This window comes from Aethina tumida, chromosome 6, assembly GCF_024364675.1.
Source record: "Aethina tumida isolate Nest 87 chromosome 6, icAetTumi1.1, whole genome shotgun sequence".
Taxonomy (NCBI): Eukaryota; Metazoa; Arthropoda; class Insecta; order Coleoptera; family Nitidulidae; genus Aethina; species Aethina tumida.
Window position 1 is genome coordinate 13,920,480 of NC_065440.1, and position 27,105 is coordinate 13,947,584.

General features: G+C 27.8%; 1 protein-coding gene across 1 annotated transcript in view; it reads left to right on the plus strand.

Moving 5' to 3' along the window:
• LOC109594992 (somatomedin-B and thrombospondin type-1 domain-containing protein) overlaps positions 1-27,105 on the plus strand; it is a 111,559-nt gene that overhangs the window by 72,981 nt on the left and 11,473 nt on the right. The window contains exon 3 of the mRNA XM_049968508.1: positions 11,147-11,270. Coding sequence (XP_049824465.1) covers positions 11,147-11,270 — 124 coding nt within the window. The remainder of the gene's footprint in view (positions 1-11,146; positions 11,271-27,105) is intronic.

Here is a 27,105-nt window from a genome sequence, read left to right on the forward strand (position 1 = left end):
TTCAACAATATTAATTTTGGTGATTGCTGAATAAATTGTATAAAAAATAGACAAAAAAATAAATTGTTTAAGAATATACAAAATTTTTTATGGTAAATTAATGGAAAATAGTTCAGTAATTCAAAAAATACTAAACATTTATTAGTTTAGCTATTAGCTGGTGATTTTGACAAAAAATTTTTGAGTAAATTGTGCAAAATATCTAAAAACTTTTTAAAAAATTTATATTTTCTTTGGAAAATTAATGGAAAAATAGTAAAAATTTATTAGTTTCCTTTTATACTAATAAATTCAGTAAAAGTTGGTGATTTTCAACATAAAATTGTTGAATAAATTTCTTAATAGAGAAAAAATAAACTGTTTATAAAATATACAAAATTTTCCATTGGAAATTATTTAAAAAATAGTTCGAGAATTCAAAAAATAGTAAAAATATTTGTCAAAAATAGTAAAAATTAACTTTTTAAAAAATTTAAATTTTTTGTGGAAAATTAATGAAAAAATAGTTTGAGAATTTAAAAAATAGTAAAAATTTATTAATTTCCATTTATACTAATAAATTAAGTAAAAGTTGGTGATTTTCAACATAAAATTGTTGAACAAATTTTAAAAAATATCTAAATAAAACATAAACTGTTTATAAAATATGCAAAATTTTTTATGGAAAAATTAATGGGAAAATAGTCCAATAATTCCAAAAATACTAAAATTTATTATTTTGTCAAAAATAGTGTAAATTAAGTAAAAGTTGGTGATTTACAACATAAAATTCTTGAATAAATATCGAAATGGAAAAAAAAATAAACTGTTTATAAAATATACAAAAATTTTTATTGCAAATTAATTAAAAAATTGTTCGAGAATTCAAAATATAGTAAAAATTGTTTAGTTTGTCAAAAAAAAAGTATAAATTAAGTAAAAAATTGTGATTTTTAACATAGAATTGTGGAATAAATTGTGCAAAATATCTCAATAAACCAGTTTGTCAAACATTGTGTAAATTAATTAAAAATTGGGGATTTTTATATGATAAAATTCTTGAATAAATATCGAAATGGAGAAAAAAATAAACTGTTTATAAAATATACAAAATGTTCTATTGGAAATTAAGTAAAAAATAGTTCGAGAATTCAAAAAATAGTAAAAATTTTTTAGTTTGTCAAAAATAGTATAAATAAAGTAAAAGCGGGTGTTCTTGAACATAGAATTGTTGAATAAATTGAGCAAAATATCTAAATAAACCAAAAATTAACTTTTTAAAAAATTTATATTTTCTGTGGAAAATTAATGGAAAAATAGTTTAAGAATTTAAAAAAATAGTAAAAATTTATTAGGTGCTATTTATACTAATAAATTAAATAAAAGTTGGTGATTTTCAATATAAAATTGTTGAACAAATGTTAAAAAATATCTAAATAGAGAAAACATAAACTGTTAATAAAATATACAAAATTTTCTATTGAAAATTAATGGGAAAATAGTCCAAAAGATACTAAAAATTTATTAATTTGTCAAAAATAGTGTAAATTAAGTAAAAGTTGTGCAACATAAAATTCTTGAATAAATATCGAAATGGAGAAAAAATAAACTGTTTATAAAATATACAAATTTTTCTATTGGAAATTAATTAAAAAATAGTTTGTCAAAAATAGTATAAATTAAAATAAGTTAAAATTGTAAAAAATATCTTAATACAGAAAAAATAAACTGATTATAAAACATATAAAATTTATGAAAATATATTAATGGAAAAATAAGAACTAATAACAATTTATTAGTTTGCCAAAAATAGTTAAAATAAGAAAAAATTGACTGTTTATAAAATATACATATTTTATTAAAAATGAATGAATAATTTAAAGTATATTAAAAATTTATTCCTTTGTCATAAAATATAAAAAAATATAATAATTGTAGATTTTTAATTGTATAATAAATTGCAAAAACATCTAGTTGGCACAATTAATATTTTAATTAATTAACAATATGTCTCAATTTAATACGTGTTATAAAGTTAACATCCTGCACCGACGTAGTGTGTGTTGCATATTGCCCGAAGACATAACGTGCTGCCATCTCCCGAACTTCACAAACCATTGTCCGACCACAAACAAACTACCAACCAGCGCATTGAAAACTGAATGATTTATACCGAACAAAATCCCAGGTAAAGTTTCCCGTGCATCCATAATGGACGAAACTTCCGAAGATCCAATTACCGCACTTAATCATCGCGGTGAATTAACACCGGATCGCTCCGCCATTATGAGGTGTGGAAGTGGTCAAAAAAATAAAAAGTAAAAATAAAAAAATAAGGCTCCGGGGGAACTGCTTGTGCATTCATGGAGGCGTAGATCGTCGGCATTAAAATCTGAGGAGCGTTATTGGAAAAGTTTTCATTAAGTGGAACGGTCCGTATTAAGTCCGGGAGTCGTGGGGGAATTATTAGTCGAATCTGGAGGATTTAATAGATCCGCACCGTCGTTTCGATGGGCGAAAAATAATTTTGTGATCGATTCGTGTGTTGGACGGTGTTAAAAATTCTGTTGTGACAGTTTGGAACGTCGTACATTAACCGTAATGGTTGTCGATTACACGCATTAACATGACTAAGGGAACGTGCCATTGATTGATTACCTTAGAGCCATTAAACCCTTTCGATAATTAATCCGATCTTGACAATAAACGTTTGGAACTTGATACGATTCGAATGCGACGCGTACCAGATACTGGAACTATTGATATCGGTTACCGGAACGTTGTTAATGCCCATTTTGACGAAGCATCTAACTCGATTAAATCTCGTATGGAAGATTAATTGTGGCGTTAAGGCGCTCAGGAACCTTAATAACAATATCCTAATTAAATGCGATTAACTCTTGAATATTCCGATGATTACTCGTGCCAAGAAGCAACAAATTGACGTACGTGCACGAGTTACGGCTTCAAAAAGCGACGACACAAATTTCTAACAAGCACCAGTAATAAGACGATGGTGTTTCCACCCTTTAAACGGGGTGTGTTTGTTCGCTTCCACTCGAAACCGCCGTTCCAGTATGAGGCAATATCGATGTCGATGGGTGTACACCGGTAAACGTTAGGTTTTGTTACATCCTCCTTTTAACCGCTTCGCGATATTGCATCCGGCTATTTAAGGGCTGCAACCGGATTTACGATGGCTTAATTTTTATGTGGCATCGCGTTTTATGTCTTGTAAAACGAGACAGTTTTGATACATCATTAACTGCCGATGTTTATCTTTTATTACTGCGGTCGTAAATCACAAAACTTATAACCGATCAATTTACAACATCTGTTCTTAAAATGATGATATTTAACTGATTTATTGCAAAAATGAAGTTATTTTTACAGGATTAATATTAATTTATTTATTTTAAAATAATTAAAATCACAACTTATGTTGCATTAATTTATTACATGAGACTGCTTAACTCTTATTGTAGACTGAAGTTACTTAACTGTTAATTAACAGATTAATAGTTTACTTTATTACATTTACTCATATTCTTAAAATGAAGTTGACATTAGATTATTTAAACTATTTAATTTAATTTAATTCTTTATAATTATTTTTCCTAGATATCACCAATTTTTATTTTATTTCTATATTAAGTTTATTGAACCATTATAGGAAACTTGGTAGTTTATTTTTTGAGTATATGTACATTTTTTACTACTTATTTACCAATTTTATATTACAATTCACCAATAGTTATTTAATTTTTAATTTTTTGTCAAACTAATTAACTTACTATTTTTTAGATTATTTAAACTATTTATTTTTAGTTTTTTATCTTTATAGACAACTTTACAATTTATTCAACAATAATATATTAAAAAATCAAAAATTTTTATTCCATTTTTTGTTAAATTAATTGTTTTTTTCTATATATTCATTCAACTATTTTTTTCAAAATTTACTACAGTAAAATTGATATAATTTTATACAATTTTTACAAAATTTGATTTCTGATAAACTAATTAATTTTTACTATTTTTTAGATTTTTTTAACTATTTTTTTATATATTTAGACATTTTTACAGTTTGTTCAATAATTTTTTATTAAATATCACCAATTTTAGATTTACTTTTACTATTTTTTGACAAACTAATAAATTTTTACTATTTTTTAAGTTGCTTGAACTATTTTTCTAGTAATTTACTATAGTAAAATTGATATATTCGTTAATTTAGATATTTTTTACATTTTTTTTATTAAATATCACCAATTAAAATTAATGGAAAAATAGTTTAAAGATTTAAAAAATAGTAAAAATTAATTAGTTTCGAAAATGGTATAAATTAAGTAAAAGTTGATGGTTTTCAACTAAAAATTATTCAATAAATTGTAAGAAATGTCTAAATAGAGAAAAATAAAGTGTTTATAAAATATACGAAATTTTATATGGGAAATTAATGGAAAAATAGTTCAAGAATTCAAAAAATAGTAAAAAATTTATTAGTTTGTCAAAAACAGTATAAATTAAGTATAAGTTGGTGATTGTTTATTATTTTTAATTTATTTTAATTATTTTCTAATTAATTTTTTAATTAATAGTAAAATTGATATATTTCTTAGACAGTTGATTTTTTATCTGTTTTAGTCATTTTTTACAATTTACTCAATAATTTTTTATTAAATATCACTAATTTTTTTTTACTTATACTATTTTTTGACAAACTACTGGATTTTTACTATATTTTAAATTGCTTGAACTATTTTTCTAGTAATTTACTATAATAAAATTGATGTATTTCTTAAACAGTTAATTTTTTATTTATTTACACATTTTTTACAATTTCTTCAATAATTTATTATTAAATATTACCAATTTTAGTTTTACCTATATTATTTTTTGGCACACTAATGAATTTTTAGTATTTTTCAATTAATTTACTATAGTAAAATTGATATATTTAATACGGTAAATTTGAAACATTTTTTATAGTTTTTTTTTTATCTATACAGACATATTTAGAATTTATTTAATTTTTGTCATCTAATTGTTTTTTTTTTTTTCAATTTTTTTATTGATTAAACTATTTTTCTATAAATTTACTACAGTATAAATGTGACATATTTTTACACCGTTTTTCACAAATTTATATTATTTTATTTTTCTATTTTCTGAACTAATTAATTTTTACTATTTTTTAGATTTTTTTAAACTATTTTTTTTATTAATTTACCATAGTAAAATTGATATATTTCTTAAACAATTAATTTTTTATCTATTTAGACATTTTTTATAATTTCTTCAATGATTTATTATTAAATATCACCAATTTTAGTTTTACTTATACTATTTTTTGACAAACTAATGAATTTTTACTAATTTTTAAATTGTTTGAACTATTTTTCTATTAATTTACTATAGTTAAAATGATATATTTCTTAGACAGTTAATTTTTTTATCTATTTATACATTTTTTACAATTTACTCAATATTTTTTTATTAAATATTTATTTTAATTATATTTCTAGTAATTTATAGTAATAAAATTAATATATTTCTTAGACAGTTAATTTTTTATCTATTTAGTAATTTTTTACAAATCACTCAATATTTTTTATTTAATAACACCAATTATTGTTTTATTTGTACTATTTTTTGACAAACTAATGAATTTTTTCTATTTTTTATTGTTTGAACATTATTTCTATAAATTTACTATAGCAAAATTAATATATTTCTTAGACATTTCATTTTTTTATTTATTAAAATTTTTTACAATTTACTCAATAATTTTTTAATACACATCACCAATATTTGTTTTACTTATACTATTTTTTAACAAACTACGGAATTTACTATTTAATATTTTCATTTTATAAACATATTTTACAATTTACCAATAATTTTTTATTAAATATCACCATTTTTTTAGTTATACTATTTATTGACAAACAAAGGAATATTTACTATTCCTTAAATAGTTTAAACTATTTTTCTATTAACTTACTATAGTAAAATGTTGAAAAATGTTCCAAATCTACTAAAATATTTTTACAATTTATTTAATAGTTTTATACAAATTACAAAATTTTATTTTATTTATATTGTTCTTTGGTAGTCTGATTATTTCTTACATTTATTCTATTTTTTTATTATTAAACTATTTTTTTTTATTTTTTATTTGGTTAAATATTGTATACAATTTTTTCGATTATTTTATATGTTTAATTCAAATTAATTAACTAATTAATTTTTCTACAATTAAAAGTTGTGCTTCCCCAAATTTGTTGAAGTTTGACTGTTTGTTGTTTTAACAATTAACTAATGCTAATTTATTAAATCTACAACGAGAACAATTGCAAACAGTTAAAAACGGTGTCTCAGATATGAACCGAATTAAATCTTGAATTCTGCAGGAGTTCCACCATACTTTTGTCTTCCCCTGCATATTTCAGCGGAACTCCCTTCGCTGTGTCAGTGGGTTGTAAAGTTTGTCGACTTCCAAAAACGTCGGGTCCAACCGGCTTTTTAATCTAGACCGAATTTAAATTCATACGGATTGTGGTAACTTTCACGGCAACTTTCAATATTTAGGTGGAGCCCGTCTTAGGGTCGCACGATGTTTCGATGCCAATAAAAAAAAGTAACAAAGTAACCACCAGCGGTGCAACTTGTCCGAAGTGCTAACCGGTGTTTGTTCGCCCGGGAAATAACGTCGACGAGTCGGGGTTTGTTTGCGTTGGCGGGTTCCTTGATTGAGGCAAAACAAGCGTATAATTGAGCCCGGTTTTGAAAGTCCACGGCCAGGCGATTAATCGCGAAGTCCGCAACAAATTTGAAATAACAATTGGTGTTGATTTAAGGAGCGGCCGTATAGAAACAAAACGGCGGCGACTTGTTTGCCGAACGGCGTTCGAATGTGGCAATTGTTTTTGTTCGATTGACGGTGGTTCGTTGGACGGATGTGCGACGGTAAAAATAGCCAGACTGGCTCTCAGACCGACTGGCGCTGCTTTATTTTTAGTTCGTGCACATTTCTCGGGTTATTAACACTTTCTTATGGTGGTTTTTGCATGTTTATTTACGACCGGTTGACTGTTTAAGTCTCTTGTTAAGACATCAAGTTTTTACAGTTCTCATTAACAAAGAAAGGATTGCTTCGCTATTGTTTTAAATAGCTCCTTAATATCAATCAATCAAATGTGTTTATATCAAAAAATAAAAATTTAACAGGCAAAAAATGGTTGTTGTTTAACACCTCAAAGTATTACAGGAAATAAACATAAAAGAGATCCTTTTAGAGTTCTATGTAGATAGAAGGCAAATAATTCTAAAACTTATTTTAATCACTTTTTAATAAAACAAATCCTTCTCCAGTTATTTTAAAAATTAATCTTCTGAATTGAAAAATCTTAAGTATTATATGAAATAACTCTTCTAAAACTTATTTTAACTACTTTCTAATAACACAAATACTTCTCTCATTATTTAAGAAATTAAGGTTAAGAGATAAAGAACATTAAGTATTACATTAAATAACTTAAAAATTTAAACAAATAAGTTCCCTTTAGAGTTCTGTATAGACGACAAAGAGTACTAAAACTTATTTTAATGACTTTCTAATAAAACAAATATTTATCCCATTATTTAAGAAATTAAGGTTAATATTAAGTATTACATTAAATAACTTAAAAATTAAAATAAATGAATTCCATTTAGAGTTCTGGATAGCCGACAAATTTTATCTAAAACTTATTTTAATTACTTTCTAATAAAATAAATACGTCTCTCATTATTTAAGAAATTAAGGTTCAGAGGTGAAGAATATTAAGATATACATTAAATAACTTAAAAATTAAATTAAATGATTTCCATTTAGAGTTCTGGATAGCCGACAAAAGGTTCTAAAACTTATTTTAATTACTTTCTAATAACACAAATACTTCTCTCATTATTTAAGAAATTAAGGTTAAGAGATAAAGAACATTAAGTATTACATTAAATAACTTAAACATTTAAACAAATAAGTTCCCTTTAGAGTTCTGTATAGACGACAAAGAGTACTAAAACTTATTTTAATGACTTTCTAATAAAACAAATATTTATCCCATTATTTAAGAAATTAAGGTTAATATTAAGTATTACATTAAATAACTTAAAAATTAAAATAAATGAATTCCATTTAGAGTTCTGGATAGCCGACAAATTTTATCTAAAACTTATTTTAATTACTTTCTAATAAAATAAATACGTCTCTCATTATTTAAGAAATTAAGGTTCAGAGGTGAAGAATATTAAGTAATACATTAAATAACTTAAAAATTAAATTAAATGACTTCCATTTAGAGTTCTGGATAGCCGACAAAAGGTTCTAAAACTTATTTTAATTACTTTCTAATAAAACAAATACTTCTCTCATTATTTAAGAAATTAATGTTCAGAGATGAAGAATATTAAGTATTACATTAAATAACTTAAAAATTAAAATAAATGACTTCCATTTAAAGTTCTGGATAGCCAACAAAAGGTTCTAAAACTTATTTTAATTACTTTCTAATAAAACAAATATTTCTCATTATTTAAGAAATTAAGGTTCAGAGTTGAAGAATATTAAGTATTACATTAAATAAATTAAAAATTTAAATAAATAAGTTCCATTTAGAGTTCTGAATAGCCGACAAAGGGTTCTAAAACTTATTTTAATGACTTTCTAATAAAACAAATATTGCTCCCATTATCTAAGAAATTAAGGTTAAGAGATGAAGAATATTAAGTATTACATTAAATAACTTAAAAATTTAAATAAATAAGTTTCATTTAGGGTTCTGTATAGACGACAAAGAGTACTAAAACTTATTTTAATGCTTTCTAATAAAACAAATACTTCTCTCATTATTTAAGAAATTAATGTTCAGAGATGAAGAATATTAAGTACTACATTAAATAACTTAAAAATTAAAATAAATGAGTTCCATTTAGAGTTCTGGATAGCCGACAAAGAGTTCTACAACTTGTTTTAATTACTTTCTAATAAAACAAATATTTCTTCCAATAACAAATGTTATTTATTTTTATAATTGTTGTAAGTTACTTAAACTTTGAAGAGCCACTCATTCTAGCAGTTACTTTGTTTCATTCGTTGATTAAAGAGTTTCGACGTCCCGCACGTCGGACCAAAACCCGTACCGAAACTTATATATCTCAAGGTGCACCGAAACCGATATGGGGGGAAGTCCCGGTGAATTGATGGACCCAATCTTGGCATCGACTACTGACAAAGTTTTCCAACTATTCCGAGTCCCATCTTATCGGTTACATGCACTTCTGGCACAGATTATTAGCTCCAGCTCCAACTTTAATTGGATTAAATCACTTGCCCGATTGTAAACGGCACTGAAAAAGGAAAAAAGGGTGCGGGGATGGTATCGATTCACGTTTTTAATCCGGCAATATGTAAAGATAATATTGACAGTGTCAGACTTTTATTGTCTTTTTTTCGAAGTGTTTTTATTCCATCAGTTTGATACTCGACGAATTTCCATAAGCTGCATTTCCGGTTCCGTGTCCGGGCTTTGGTTTTTAAAATTTTTCACGAAACTCTCCCTAAGACGGTTAAGGGGATAATTATTAATGGAGGCAGGAGTTCTTAGTGATAATATCTTTTTTATGGATCAAAAAAAAAAGTACTAAACTTTTAATTGGAATTAAAAAATAATTGCCCCGTAATATTAAGTAGTGGTAATCTTAGGAAAAAACGTTTGACGTCATCAATTTGTACCATAAAATATATATTTTATAACATCAAACAGTTATTTGGATTAAGCCGTTCCGGAGTTTTATCGCCACCTCCAAAAACCATATCTTCGGAGCACCATAAACCTCCGCCAATTTTACAGCCCGTCCAGTTTCAATTAAACCATTACTAAACACCCCCTTAATCCGATAAAAACACTCGGCCCTCGTAAAATCCGTCCCGCAGAAATAAAAAACGGCGAAGTGTGCACCTGAGGGAATCGTCCCGGAATCAGTCAATGGACTGGTGTGTTTATCTTATAACGGACCCCGCCGCACCCGACCGTTTTATTCCGGGGACGCCCGGACGTGATCCGCACTCCCGATCATCTTTTTGTTTCCCACTTGATTATTTCATGTTCTCCGATCTTTGCCTTTGTCCGTGTTCGCGTTCGGATGGCTTTATAAATCGGCCGTCAACCTGAAATGTTCCCTTGCAACTCTATTTACTTATGGGGTTTGATGGTCGGACGTAATTTTGAAACAACAGGAGGAAATTGACGAATAAAAATGATTAAAACCGTAAATTCTTTCCAAATACTATTCGTATGTGGCTCACAGATGGCAGCACTTACCACGTGTTGACGGTAGGCAACCCACATATCATTAAAACTTTATTTTACATATTATTGCCGTTTTTGCCAGAATTTTAGGTGTAATAAAAAATTATTAAGATGTACAGGGTGTCCCTTTTTAGATAACATAATCTATAATATATATATATAAGGCACATCTGTTTAGTTTACATAACGTTTCCAGCTAAAAACATTCAAAAAAACAGGAAAACAGAGGCGGAAAATCATTTTATAATCGACCTAAACTAAACAGTCGCATTCACATGGACATAACCGTTCCGAAAACGTCGAACAATACCAATTTCGTCCGTTTCGACTTTTGTCCCCTTTTCCGCCGTCTCGCGATTGAACTGCCGACGATATCGTGTGGATCTTTCGCAGCCGAATTTATACGGCCCCCGGATCCTTCATTGTGTTTCGTGTTATTTCCGAGGCGGGGGTGGTTTGACGTGGAGGGCGAAGACGTAATGGAGGATCATCGGGTTTTTTTTTTTATTTTAAGCGGGCCGGGAAGCGACTTATTGCGATGCGTCTTGTCCGTTTTGTTATTGTTCGGGATTGATTTTTAAAATTCGTTATTGTGACGGGCTTCGGGAGGGAATTGAAGTGATATTATGGATGTAATGGGGTGCGAAGTCGCTTCGGGATCGAGTTACATTGTCGATGCTAATAAAAAGTTGAGCGGGTGTCTGAGTTAATAAAGTTGTTTTTAAGTGTTATTGGATCTGCATGCCAAGTGCGCCTAGTTATTTTGGTCGTTTCCTTTCTGGTTGTTAATTTTTCTTATCTTTTTGTTGCAGAAATTGCGATGTTGTTGCCTGGATCACTGGGACATACTAGGACTGCGAACAATACTAAAGACATTAGGAAGAATTTGAGGATGAGGGATCCGAAGGAGTATCCCCAATATGATCCTGCAAAAACGTGAGTATAAAATAAAAACACTTCTATTTGGGATAATATCTTTCTTTTCTTTTATATCATAAAGGAATGGAGTGATTAATTATTATCAAAATAAACTATAAAATTATGAAATTCAAAAGAATAAAAACCTTAAAAAAGAATATTTATTTAAAGTTCAGATATTTTAAATAACCATTTTTAACCATAAAAAACAATATTAGTAGAAAAAATTATTTACCATATATTTAAATAAGTACAAATCTATTATTTCAATGTTCTAAAAACTACAATTTGTTCTATTAATTAATTAACTTTTTAAATTCTACAATTTTTTGTAAATTTAATAAAATTTTATACAAGAATTAGAAAAAATGAAGGATCAAATAGAAAAGAAAAACAATATTTCTAGTTTTAAAATTCTAAATTGTACTTTTTTTTTAATTTTGAAGTTTTTTATAATTTAAGTATGAACAAAATCTTAATTTAATTTTCTCAAATCTAGAATTTATAATTAAAGAAACTTTAGACTGAAGTAGAAAAATTAATGACGAATAGAAGACTGAAAATCTAATTTTTAATAATTTTCAGGTGATTTAAAAACATTATTGAAGTTTTAAATAATTTTTCATAATAAAATAATAAATGTTTTTAGTTTTAAAATTCCAAATTCTACAATTTTTTGAAAATTTAATAAAATTTTAGACAAAAATTGGAAAAAAATTAAGGATAAATAGTATTTTTTTTTAATTTTGAGATTTCTTATAATTTAAGTAAGAATAAGGGTAGTATTTATAATTAAAGTGACTTTAGACTGAAGTAGAAAAATTAATGACGAATGGAAGACTGAAAAACTAATTTTTAAATAATTTCCAGATATCTTAACATCATTATCGAAGTTTTAAATAATTTTTCATAATAAAATAATAAATATTTCTAGTCTTAAATTTTTTGAAAATTGAATAAAATTTTAATAAAAAATTGGAAAAAAATGAGGGAACAAATAATAAAATATATATTTTTTTAATTTTGAATTTTCTTGTAATTTAAATAAAAAGTAATTATTGATTTAATTTCCTCAAATCTAGAATTTATAATTAAAGAACCTTTAGACTGAAATAGAACAATTAATGATGAATGGAAGACTCAAAATCTAATTTTTAAATAATTTTCAGGTGTCTTAAAAATATTATTGAAGTTTTAAATAATTTTTCATAATAAAATAATAAATATTTACAGTTTTAAAATTCTAAATTCTACAATTTTTTGAAGATTTAATATAATTTAATACAAAAAATGGAAAAATGAATCAAATAGTAAAAACATTTTTTTTTATATTTTAAAGTTTCTTGTAATTTAAGCAAGAACAAGTTCTTGATTTATTTTTTTCAAAGAATTTATAATTAAAGAGACTTTAGATTGAAGTAAAAAAATTAATGACAGACATATGGAAGACTGAAAAACTAATTTTTAAGTATTTTTCTGGTGTCTTAAAAACATTATCGTTTTAAATAATTTTTCATAATAAAAAAATAAATATTTCTAGTTTTAAAATTCAAAATTCTACAACTTTTTGAAAATTGAATAAAATTTTTGACAAAAATTGGAAAAAAGTGAAGGGTCAAATAGTAAAAACATTTTTTTTTTTTAATTTTAACGATTCTTGTAATTTAATCAAGGACAATTTCTTGATTTATTTTTTTCAAATCTAGAATTTATAATTAAAGAGACTTTAGACTGAAGTAAAAAAATTAATGACGAATGAAAGACTGAAAAACTAATTTTTAAGTATTTTTCAGATGTCTTAAAAACATTATCGTTTTAAATAATTTTTCATAATAAAAAAATAAATATTTCTAGTTTTAAAATTTTAAACTCTACAACTTGAAAATTGAATAAAATTTTCGACAAAAATTGGAAAAAAATGAACGATCAAATAGTAAAACATTTTTTTTTTTTAAATTTTAAAATTTCTTGTAATTTAAATAAAAACAAATTCTTAATTTAATTTTTTCATGTTTTGAATTTATAATTATAGAAACTTTAGATTGAAATAGAAAAGAATACTGCAATTTAATAAAATTTTAGACAAAAATTTAAAAAAAAAAAATGAAGAATCAAATAGTAAAAATATTTTTTAAGTTTGTTGTAATTTAAATAAAAACAAATTCTTGATATAATTTTTTCAAATTTAGAATTTATAATTAAAGAAACTTCAGATTGAAGTAGAAAAATTAATGACGAATGGGAGACTGAAAATCTCATTTTTAAATAAATTTCAGGTGCTTTAAAAACATTATTGAAATTTTAAATAATTTTTCATAAAAAAATAATAAATGCTTCTAAATTCTACAATTTTTTGAAAATTTAATAAAATTTTAGATATAAATTGAAAAAAAAGGAAGGATCAAATAGTAAAAACAATATTTTAGAATTTATTTCATAGAATTAAATAAGTATTGAAAATTCAGTTTCTTTAATCAATTTCAGGTTTCTTCTGTGGATAATTAAAATAACTTAATAAGTCTTCTTCACTAGTTTTGTATAAAATTAAGAAAATAATAACAATTTTTTTAAAGGTTAAGACTAAGGGTTAAGGCTTCTCCAGTAGTTCTGTATACAAATAAGACATTTGTGAAATAGTTTGTAGTTAGTATATAATGTACACAATAAATATTTTCGTAGATTATTTAGACAGTTGTCATTTTTTACCACTTCTCTTCAGTTCACTCAGTTAATTTTATACTTTCAAAGGAGGTCTTCATAATCATAAAACACCCCTCGACCATCTTAAAAGGTCCAACAGGAGTGGAATAAATGAACACGTAAACCTGCACGTTAACACATCGCGAAACGTAATTAACGTGGCCCGATGCGAGATTAAGTCCTGGGCGGCTTCCCCCTTTTAACTTTTTGATTTATCTCCGCATTTATATTAAGCATTATGCGTTCCGCGGACGGCTCAATCTGCGGGCGGGCCGGTAATGCCTTGTCAGCCGCGTCGGTTTAATTAATTTATGTGTAATGTGTGGCCTCCAACCCCCCGCCACGTTTACCTGGGAATTGTGTGTGTTTGCGTCGGAATTCGGCTCCGGGCCGTCGGGGCAAATATGTTCCGGGGGCCGGCAATCGGGAGTTAAGCCGGATTTCCGTCGCCGTTTTAAACATTGGGTGCGACGAGACTTTTTGAGCGACGCTTTTAATCAGAGCCGTCCGTCGGTGCGGCGGAACGTGCGGCCAAATAAAATTATAAAAATTGCCCACCGAAAAATGTGACGTGTGTAAAATTAAACGTACCAATTCCGTCAGCGGGCACAAAAGTCATACGTTTTTGTGCGCCCGTACTTTCTGGCGTGAATTTCCGCGTTTTTACGCGCCGCTTTGACTGTAAATGGTGGAATTATTGAAAATTTTATGGGGACGAGGGAAAAAGTTCGTTGTCGCGAAATTGCGAGGTTTTAAATAATGATCTAGATGAAGTTTGCGCAGGGACACCGAAAACTTTAATGGATTATCTGTGTTCTGGCGGTCGATAAAAGTTTAATTTGGTTAATTATTTCGAAATCCGCGATTTAATGAAGTTTTAAACGGCTTTATGTTACATTCATATTTAATAGTGAGCAGGTGGGTTTTGAACACTAAGTCCTAGATAAACTTTGTGATGGTTTCATTTTAACTGTGATTACCTGGATTGGTGGAAACTGAATTTGTTACTGAATTTAATGTTCATGTTGTTTTAAAGTTAGTTTATACCTATTTAAACACTATTTTTATATGATACATATATTTTATTCTATAAAATTAAGTTGTAATAGTTTACAGAAATCTTGTAAGTGAACAGAACTATTGGGGAAGTTTCACAAATGTTGTAATAAGTAAAAACTATTTAAGAAGTTTCTCAGATGCTCTTTTTGAATACAGAACAACAGATTGTGTCTCACAAATTTACAATAGTATTCTTAGAGTACAGAACTATTCAAGGAGTTCCACAGACGTCTTATTTGTATATAAAACTATTGAGGAAGTCTCACAACTCTCTTAATTATATACAGATATCTTTTAAGTGTACAGAACTGTTGGGGAAGTTTCACAATTGTTTTAATGAGTAAAAACTATTTAGAAGTATCTCAGATGCTCTATTTGTATACAAAACAACAGAGGGTGTCTCGCAGCTTTATTAATTATATACAATAGTATTCTTAAAGTACAGAACTATTCAAGGAGTTTCATAGACGTCTTATTTGTATATAAAACTATTGAGGAAGTCTCACAACTCTCTTAATTATATACAGAAGTCTTGTAAGTGTACAGAACTGTTGGGGAAGTTTCACAATTGTTTTAATGAGTAAAAACTATTTAGAAGTATCTCAGATGCTCTATTTGTATACAAAACAACAGAGGGTGTCTCGCAGCTTTATTAATTATATACAATAGTATTCTTAGAGTACAGAACTATTTAAGAAGTTTCACAGACGTCTTATTTGTATACAAAACTATTGAGGAAGTCTCACAACTCTCTTAATTGTATACAGAAGTCTTGTAAGTGTACAGAACTGTTGTGGAAGTTTCACAATTGTTTTAATTAGTAAAAACTGTTTAAGAAGTTGCTCAGATGCTCTATTTGTATACAAAACCACAGAGGGTGTCTCACAGCTTTATTAATTATATACAATAGTATTCTTAGAGTACAGAACTATTTAAGAAGTTTCACAGACGTCTTATTTGTATACAAAACTATTGAGGAAGTCTCACAACTCTTTTAATTATATACAGATATCTTGTAAGCGTACAGAACTGTTGGGGAAGTTTTACAATTATTTTAATTAGTAAAAACTGTTTAAGAAGTTTCTCAGATGCTCTATTTGTATACAAAACAACAGAGGGTGTCTCACAGCTTTATTAATTATATACAATAGTATTCTTAGAGTACAGAACAATTCAAGGAGTTTCACAAACATCTTATTTGTATATAAAACTATTGAGGAAGTCTCACAACTCTCTAAATTATATACAGATATCTTGTAAGCGTACAGAACTGTTGAAGAAGTTTCACAATTGTTTTAATGAGTAAAAACTATTTAGAAGTTTCTCATATGCTCTATTTGTATACAAAACAACTAAGGGTGTCTCGCAGCTTTATTAATTATATACAATAGTATTCTTAGAGTACAGAACTATTTAAGAAGTTTCACAGACGTCTTATTTGTATACAAAACTATTGAGGAAGTCTCACAACTCTCTTAATTATATACAGAAGTCTTATAAGTGTACAGAACTGTTGGGGAAGTTTCACAATTGTTTTAATGAGTAAAAACTATTTAGAAGTTTCTCATATGCTCTATTTGTATACAAAACAACTAAGGGTGTCTCGCAGCTTTATTAATTATATACAATAGTATTCTTAGAGTACAGAACAATTCAAGGAGTTTCACAGACGTCTTATTTGTATATAAAACTATTGAGGAAGTCTCACAACTCTTTTAATTATATATACAGATATCTTGTAAGCGTACAGAACTGTTGGGGAAATTTTACAATTGTTTTAATGAGTAAAAACTGTTTAAGAAGTTTCTCAGATTCTCTATTTGTATACAAAACAACAGAGGGTGTCTCACAGCTTTATTAATTATATACAATAGTATTCTTAGAGTACAAAACTATTTAAGAAGTTTCAAAGACGTCTTATTTGTATACAAAACTATTGAGGAAGTCTCACAACTCTCTTAATTGTATACAGAAGTCTTGTAAGTGTACAGAACTGTTGGGGAAGTTTCACAATTGTTTTAATGAGTAAAAACTATTTAGAAGTTTCTCAGATGCTCTATTTGTATACAAAACAACTGAGGGTGTCTCACAGCTTTATTTATTATATACAATAGTATTCTTAGAGTACAGAACTATTTAAGAAGTTTCACAGACGTCTTATTTGTATACAAAACTATTGAGGAAGTCTCACAACTCTCTTAATTGTATACAGAAGTCTTGTAAGTGTACAGAACTGTTGTGGAAGTTTCACAATTGTTTTAATTAGTAAAAACTGTTTAAGAAGTTGCTCAGATGCTCTATTTGTATACAAAACCACAGAGGGTGTCTCACAGCTTTATTAATTATATACAATAGTATTCTTAGAGTACAGAACTATTTAAGAAGTTTCACAGACGTCTTATTTGTATACAAAACTATTGAGGAAGTCTCACAACTCTTTTAATTATATACAGATATCTTGTAAGCGTACAGAACTGTTGGGGAAGTTTTACAATTATTTTAATTAGTAAAAACTGTTTAAGAAGTTTCTCAGATGCTCTATTTGTATACAAAACAACAGAGGGTGTCTCACAGCTTTATTAATTATATACAATAGTATTCTTAGAGTACAGAACAATTCAAGGAGTTTCACAAACATCTTATTTGTATATAAAACTATTGAGGAAGTCTCACAACTCTCTAAATTATATACAGATATCTTGTAAGCGTACAGAACTGTTGAAGAAGTTTCACAATTGTTTTAATGAGTAAAAACTATTTAGAAGTTTCTCATATGCTCTATTTGTATACAAAACAACTAAGGGTGTCTCGCAGCTTTATTAATTATATACAATAGTATTCTTAGAGTACAGAACTATTTAAGAAGTTTCACAGACGTCTTATTTGTATACAAAACTATTGAGGAAGTCTCACAACTCTCTTAATTATATACAGAAGTCTTATAAGTGTACAGAACTGTTGGGGAAGTTTCACAATTGTTTTAATGAGTAAAAACTATTTAGAAGTTTCTCATATGCTCTATTTGTATACAAAACAACTAAGGGTGTCTCGCAGCTTTATTAATTATATACAATAGTATTCTTAGAGTACAGAACAATTCAAGGAGTTTCACAGACGTCTTATTTGTATATAAAACTATTGAGGAAGTCTCACAACTCTTTTAATTATATATACAGATATCTTGTAAGCGTACAGAACTGTTGGGGAAATTTTACAATTGTTTTAATGAGTAAAAACTGTTTAAGAAGTTTCTCAGATTCTCTATTTGTATACAAAACAACAGAGGGTGTCTCACAGCTTTATTAATTATATACAATAGTATTCTTAGAGTACAAAACTATTTAAGAAGTTTCAAAGACGTCTTATTTGTATACAAAACTATTGAGGAAGTCTCACAACTCTCTTAATTGTATACAGAAGTCTTGTAAGTGTACAGAACTGTTGGGGAAGTTTCACAATTGTTTTAATGAGTAAAAACTATTTAGAAGTTTCTCAGATGCTCTATTTGTATACAAAACAACTGAGGGTGTCTCACAGCTTTATTTATTATATACAATAGTATTCTTAGAGTACAGAACTATTTAAGAAGTTTCACAGACGTCTTATTTGTATACAAAACTATTGAGGAACTCTCACAACTCTCTTAATTATATACATTTCACAATTGTTTTAATTAGTAAAAACTGTTTAAGAAGTATCTCAGATGCTCTATTTGTATACAAAACAACAGAGAATGTCTCACAGCTTTATTAATTATATACAATAGTATTCTTAGAGTACAGAACTATTCAAGGAGTTTCACAGACATCTGATTTGTATATAAAACTATTGAGAAAGTCTCACAACTCTCTTAATTATATACAGAAGTCTTGTAAGTGTACAGAACTGTTGGGGAAGTTTCACAATTGTTTTAATTAGTAAAAACTGTTTAAGAAGTATCTCAGATGCTCTATTTGTATACAAAACAACTGAAGGTGTCTCACAGCTTTATTAATTATATACAATAGTATTCTTAGAGTACAGAACTATTCAAGAAGTTTGACGGACGTCTTATTTGTATATAAAACTATTGAGGAAGTCTCACAACTCTCTTAATTATACACAAAATTCTTCTAAGCGTACAGAACTATTGGGGAAGTTTCACAATTGTTTTAATGAGTAAAAACTGTTTAAGAAGTTTCACAAATGTTTTATTTGTATACAAAATGTCTCACTTTCCTTATAATTCTTTATAAAATAATTAATAGTTTTAAATTTTTTCCAATAGTTCCGAAAACAATTTAAAAATATTATGAAGCGACCCCATTCTTTTTTCTAACTTTTTTTTAAATTCAAATTGTTGAATTATTGAAACTTATCCAATAGTTCTGTAGACAATTTCCAATTCTGTACACAATTAAGACAATTACGAAACATTTTAAACATTTTTGAGTATTAAAATGAAATTTCATCCTACTTTTATTTTTAAATTGAAATTATTTCTGCTGTTTTCCAATTTCGATGCGGCTTAAGAGATTAAATACGGTTCAATCGGAGTGCGTGTGGATAATTGAGGTTTTTTAAAGGCCCACCGTCGTTGTAAAACTGAAGTGTTTATCCCACAAACCCTCGAATTTATACGGATGAATTTTTTAGCGCCTCTCTATGTATTGCACGGGCTTAGCACTCAATTTTGTGGGTTTATTGGGGTAGGAGTGCGTGTGCGGGTTGTGTAATCATGTTGTTACACGAGGGATGTGTTTTAATGCATTGTAATTTATTGTTTGCCGTTACAATATCTGGTGGACACAAAAATTAACTATGCAAAGAGCATCTGCATATAAAGGGCCTCAGGAATTAATAATGACCAGGTATAAAGATTAAAATAAACGGTGATGAGGCTCTAAAATTACGGGGAACAAAAGAGTGAGCCGTCAAAGCTAAAGACGTGAACCGAAGAGGAAAAAACGACGCAGTTAAGTAAAAATTAAATATTTAAATCATAAGTAAAGGCCAAAACCATTCGGAATGATCCATAAAACATCGTGCCCGAAATTGAGACAGCGGTGTTTTATTCTCAGACCCCGCCGACACATTACTCACCCCCGAAACTAAATCGAGTTACTCAAACGAACAGAACGGATGATCCACAGATTCCGATCGCGGACGGGCGGTTTTATGAATCCGGCACAGAGGAATCAACTGTTGAATTGTGCGTGTGCAAAGTGAGGTTTTTGAAATATCGCGTGCCGCAATCGTTTGGGAGGGGAAATTGCCGAATTTATCAAAACGTCTGTTAAATTCCGTGAGGTCTGTGCGATGGGGTAGACGGAGATGGGGTTAATGTATTCCCGCGTGTTTGCGCCCCGTCCGCCACAAAGAACGTCGAACGTATTTGAAGTTTCTTTTATCATTTCGGAGTTTCTGCTTTTCGGGAGACTTTATCAATGCGTGCGTCTGAGTGTGCCGCCATACAATGATACACAGGGTAACCGTTAATGGAGTTTGTCTTTGTTTTATTGTTTTCAACGGTGACAGATATTTTGATTGCTATCACAAAGCTGCTGGTGATAGCTTCAATTATGTTGCCACTACTGTGTATTTTTTCACAAAGACCATATCTATATGAATAAGATACAGATAATGGGGTGAAACTTTCGAAATGTTTCTTAAACACTAATATAATATGAAACTTCCTAAACAGTTTTAAACACCGTTAAGATTATTTAAAACTTTCTAAACCATTATGTAAATAATTAAGAGAGTTGTGACACAGTATATTCAACACAATAAAGTTATTTTAAAACTTCCTAAATACTTCTTTTAAAGAATTTTATAAGGTTAAGTTCATTGGAGAAGTTTTTTAACTGTATATACTATAGAGAATTATTGGGGAAGCTTCATAATATTTTTTAATTATTTTCAGAACTATTGGAAGTTTTAAAACCATTAATTTTATAAAGAATTATTGGGAAAGTTTCTCAAATGAGTATAAATCTATTTTATACAGAATTGTTGGAGGAAGATACACAATTGTTGTAATTGTGTATAGAAGTATTGGAGAAGTTTACTAACTGTATATTTTCTACAGAATTATTGGAAAAATGGTTTAGAGGATAAGTTTCACAACTGTGTTAATCCCAAAACGATTTATTGGGGAGCTTTAAAACTACTAATTTTTTGAAGAATTATTAGGAAACTTTCCTAATTGAGTATATATCTATTGGAGAAGTTTAATAATGTATTAATTTTACACAGAATTATTGGGTGAAATTACACAATTGTTTTAATTTTGTATAGAATTATTGAAGAAGTTTCCCAACTGTATATTCTGTACAGAATTATTGTAAAAATGATCTACAGAACCTTTGGATAAGTTTCACAGCTGTTTTATGTTGCCACTACTATGTATTTTTTCACAAAGACCATATCTATATGAATAAGATACAGATAATGGGGTGAAACTTTCGAAATGTTTCTTAAACACTAATATAATATGAAACTTCCTAAACAGTTTTAAACACCGTTAAGATTATTTAAAACTTTCTAAACCATTATGTAAATAATTAAGAGAGTTGTGACACAGTATATTCAACAAAATAAAGTTATTTTAAAACTTCCTAAATACTTCTTTTAAAGAAATATATAAGGTTAAGTTCATTGGAGAAGTTTTTTAACTGTATATACTATAGAGAATTATTGGGAAAGCTTCATAATATTTTTTAATTATTTTCAGAACTATTGGAAGTTTTAAAACCATTAATTTTATAAAGAATTATTGGGAAAGTTTCTCAAATGAGTATAAATCTATTTTATACAGAATTGTTGGAGAAAGATACACAATTGTTGTAATTGTGTATAGAAAGAAGTATTGGAGAAGTTTACTAACTGTATATTTTCTACAGAATTATTGGAAAAATGGTTTAGAGGATAAGTTTCACAACTGTTTTAATCCCAAAACGAATTATTGGGGAGCTTTAAAACTACTAATTTTTTGAAGAATTATTAGGAAACTTTCCTAATTGAGTATATATCTATTGGAGAAGTTTAATAATGTATTAATTTTACACAGAATTATTGGGTGAAATTACACAATTGTTTTAATTTTGTATAGAATTATTGAAGAAGTTTCCCAACTGTATATTCTGTACAGAATTATTGTAAAAATGATCTACAGAACCTTTGGATAAGTTTCACAGCTGTTTTATGTTGCCACTACTATGTATTTTTTCACAAAGACCATATCTATATGAATAAGATACAGATAATGGGGTGAAACTTTCGAAATGTTTCTTAAACACTAATATAATATGAAACTTCCTAAACAGTTTTAAACACCGTTAAGATTATTTAAAACTTTCTAAACCATTATGTAAATAATTAAGAGAGTTGTGACACAGTATATTCAACAAAATAAAGTTATTTTAAAACTTCCTAAATACTTCTTTTAAAGAAATATATAAGGTTAAGTTCATTGGAGAAGTTTTTTAACTGTATATACTATAGAGAATTATTGGGGAAGCTTCATAATATTTTTTAATTATTTTCAGAACTATTGGAAGTTTTAAAACCATTAATTTTATAAAGAATTATTGGGAAAGTTTCTCAAATGAGTATAAATCTATTTTATACAGAATTGTTGGAGGAAGATACACAATTGTTGTAATTGTGTATAGAAGTATTGGAGATGTTTCTTAACTGTATATTTTCTACAGAATTATTGAAAAAATGGTTTAGAGGATAAGTTTCACAACTGTTTTAATCCCAAAACGAATTATTGGGGAGCTTTAAAACTACTAATTTTTTGAAGAATTATTAGGAAACTTTCCTAATTGAGTATATATCTATTGGAGAAGTTTAATAATGTATTAATTTTAAACAGAATTGTTGGGTGAAGTTACACAATTGTTTTAATTTTGTATAGAATTATTGAAGAAGTTTCCTAACTGTATATTCTGTACAGAGCTATTGGATAAGTTTCACAGCTGTTTTAATTTCGAAAAAAATTATTTGGGAACTTCATAATATTTTGTAATTGTTTTCTGAACTGTTGGAAGAGTTTTAAAACTATTAATTTTATAAAGAATTATTGGAAAACTTTCTCAATTGAGTATATATCTATTGGAGAAGTTTAATAACGTATAATTTTATACACAATTGTTTTAATTGTGTATAAAACAATTGGAGAAGTCTTTTAACTGTATATACTGTACAGAATTATTGGGGAAGCTTCATAATATTTTTTAATTATTTTCAGAACTATTGGAAGTTTTAAAACCATTAATTTTATAAAGAATTATTGGGAAAGTTTCTCAAATGAGTATAAATCTATTTTATACAGAATTGTTGGAGAAAGATACACAATTGTTGTAATTGTGTATAGAAGTATTGGAGAAGTTTACTAACTGTATATTTTCTACAGAATTATTGGAAAAATGGTTTAGAGGATAAGTTTCACAACTGTTTTAATCCCAAAACGAATTATTGGGGAGCTTTAAAACTACTAATTTTTTGAAGAATTATTAGGAAACTTTCCTAATTGAGTATATATCTATTGGAGAAGTTTAATAATGTATTAATATTACACAGAATTGTTGGGTGAAGTTACACAATTGTTTTAATTTTGTATAGAATTATTGGAGAAGTTTCCTAACTGTATATTCTGTACAGAATTATTGGAAAAATAATCTACAGAACTATTGGATAAGTTTCACAGCTGTTTTAATTTCAAAACAAATTATTGGGGAGATTCATAATATTTTGTAATTGTTTTCTGAACTGTTGGAAGAGTTTTAAAACTACTAATTTTATAAAGAATTATTGGGAAACTTTCTCAATTGAGTATATATCTATTGGAGAAGTTTAATAACGTATAATTTTATACACAATTGTTTTAATTGTGTATAAAATAATTAGAGAAGTTTTCAAACTGTATATACTGCACAGAATTATTGGAAAGTGGTCTACATAACTATTGGATAAGTTTCACAACTGTGTTAATTTCCAAAATAATTATTGAGGAAGCTTTATAATATTTTTTAATTGTTTTCAGTACTATCGGACAAGTTTTAAAATTATTAATTTTATAAAAATTATTGGGAAAGTTTCTCAATTCTTTATATCTATTGGAGAGTTTTGTAATGTATTAATTTTACACAGAATTGTTAGGGGAAGTTACACAATTGTTTTAATTCTTTATAGAACTATTGACAAAGTTTTCAAACTGTATATACTGTATAAAATTATTGGAAAATGGTGTACAGAACTATTGCAAGTTTCACAAATGTGTTAATTTCAAAAAGGAAGCTTTATAATTTTTTTTAATAGTTTTCAGAACTATTGGAAAAGTTTTAAATCTATTAATTTTGTTAAGAATTATTACGATAGTTTCTCAATTAAGTATATATATTGGAGAGTTTTGTAACGTATTAATTTTGTACACAATTGTTTTAATTGTAAAAAAAACTATTGGCGTAGTTTTCAAACTGTATATACTGTATAGAATTATTGAAAAATGGTCTACAGAACAATTGGATAAGTTTCACAATTGTGTTAGTTTCAAAAAGAATTATTGGGGAAGCTTCATAATATTTTTTAATTATTTTAAGAACTATTGGAAAAGTTTTAAAACTATTAATTTTTTAAAGAATTATTGGGAAAGTTTTTCAATTTAGTATATATCTATTGGAGAAGTTTTGTAACGTATTAATTATGTACCCAATAGTTTTAATTCTCTATAGAACTATTGGCGAAGTTTCCAAACTGTATATACTGTGTAAAATTATTGGAAAATGGTGTACAGAACTATTGCAAGTTTCACAACTGTGTTAATTTCAAAATGGAAGCTTTATAATAGTTTTTAATAGTTTTCAGAACTATTGGAAGAGTTTTAAATCTATTAATTTTGTTAAGAATTATTAGGATAGTTTCTCAATTAAGTATATATATTGGAGAGTTTTGTAACGTATTAATTTTATACACAATTGTTTTAATTGTAAAAAAAAACTATTGGCGTAGTTTTCAAACTGTATATACTGTATACAATTATTGAAAAATGGTCTACAGAACTATTGGATAAGTTTCACAACTGTGTTAATTTCAAAAAGAATTATTGGGGAAGCTTCATAATATTTTTTAATTACAATATTTTCAAAACTATTGGAAAAGGTTTAAAACTACTAATTTTTTAAAGAATTATTGGGAAAGTTTCTCAATTAAGTATATATCTATTGGAAAAGTTGTGTAACGTATTAATGTTATAACCAATTATTGGGAGAAGTTACACAATAGTTTTAATTGTATATAAAACTATTGGAGAAATTTTCTCACTGTATATACTGTACAGAATTATTGGAAAATGATCTAGAGAACTATTGGACAATTTTCACAACTCCGTTAATTTCAAAAAGAATTATTGTGGAAGCTTCGTAATATTTTTTAATTATTTTAATAACTATTTTAAAAGTTTTAAAACTATTAATTTTTTAAAGAATTATTGGGAAAGTTTCTCAATTGAGTATATATCTATTGGAAAAATTGTGTAACGTATTAATTTTATCTTTACCTAATTGTTGGGAGACACAATAGTTTTAATTATATATAAAACTATTGGAGAAGTGTTCTAACTGTATGTACAGTACTGTAAGTTCTACAAAACTATTGGAGAAGTTTCACAGCTATTTAATTTCAAATTTCAAAATGAATTCAGCTTCCTAATATTTTTTAATTGTGTTCATAACTATTGGAGAAGTTTTAAAATCATTAATTTTTTGGATTGGATATGTGTCACAATTGTTTTAATTCCATACAGAACCTTTGATGAAGTTTTAAAGCTGTCTTAATTATGTACAGACTTAAATTGGAGATGTTTAACAAGTACTTTAATTATCTACAGAACTAATTAAAAGTACCTTAATTATGTACAGAAATATTAGAAGACCCATAAAAAATTCATCTGCATACATTCGACGGATTGTCGGATAAACGCCTCAGCTCAACATCAACGACAACGGCTTTCAAACTTCAATTATCCATCCCGCGCACTGATTGATCCGCACCCTAATCTCTTAAGCCGCATCAAAATTAACGTGGGCACGGGCAACAAACGCGAAATACATCCAATTTAAAAATAAAACCCGGCAATGGCTAATTATGCAAAGCACGAGCCTCGCCTCCGGTATCCAACCCTCACCTGGCATTCTTCCGGCCGTGCACAAACCCCCGGGGTGCAATCATTCAGTGCACGCACAAAAACCCGTTATCCCGGTCCCGCGGGTTGCATAGATATACTCTCGCTCCCGCCGGCACCGCCGAACCGTTCCAATCCTGTCGGATTCGCTTTAAACTTTCGCCGTCCGACTTTTTGGCGTTTTGGAGTTTTATCGTCGGATTTGTGCGTGTAAATTGCCGTTAATTTATGTCGATGCCGATTCGAAGTTGGCTTAATAATCTTAACAAGGGGGTCGTCGTCCTTACAACGTAACCGGTGCATTCCCACCCACCCCCCGGATCGTCAGCCGCGGCAATTTATCTCCGCCCAACGTAAACACGAGCAATTAAAATGTTTTCGTCGGTGCGAGACGTCAGTTTTGGCGGCGCGAGAGCGATTGAAAGACGGCGGCGGGTGCCGTTTAATAATCCAAATATCTGAATCTACGGAATTCGTGCATAATTCAAACGACGCCCGAACAGAACGGCTTAATGACTATTCAACATGTTCCGTGTTCAGTTAAGCGGATGCATAAGTATGATTTCGTAATGGATGTGTAACTGGGAAACGGGGGCGGCGGGGGGTGGTTTCGGGACGACGGGACGCGGAGCCGACGTTTTCCGGTGTGTCGCACGTTTTACGATCCTTTTGAACGACTATCGATTTCTCATTTATCTCTGATCATCTGTGTCTTTAATAATTTGTGATTCGGATGTAATTGTTTGGAGTTCCGCAAATTTCTCATTGAATTGGTTTTTATCTTAAACATACAGTCTTCATACAGAACTATTACAATTTAAGTTTCATACTAACTAAATTGATTTTGAAGTTTTATTACTTTCTTGTTTTTTTAATTATATAATAATAATAATAAGTTCAACTGTCTTACTCATATACAACATTGAT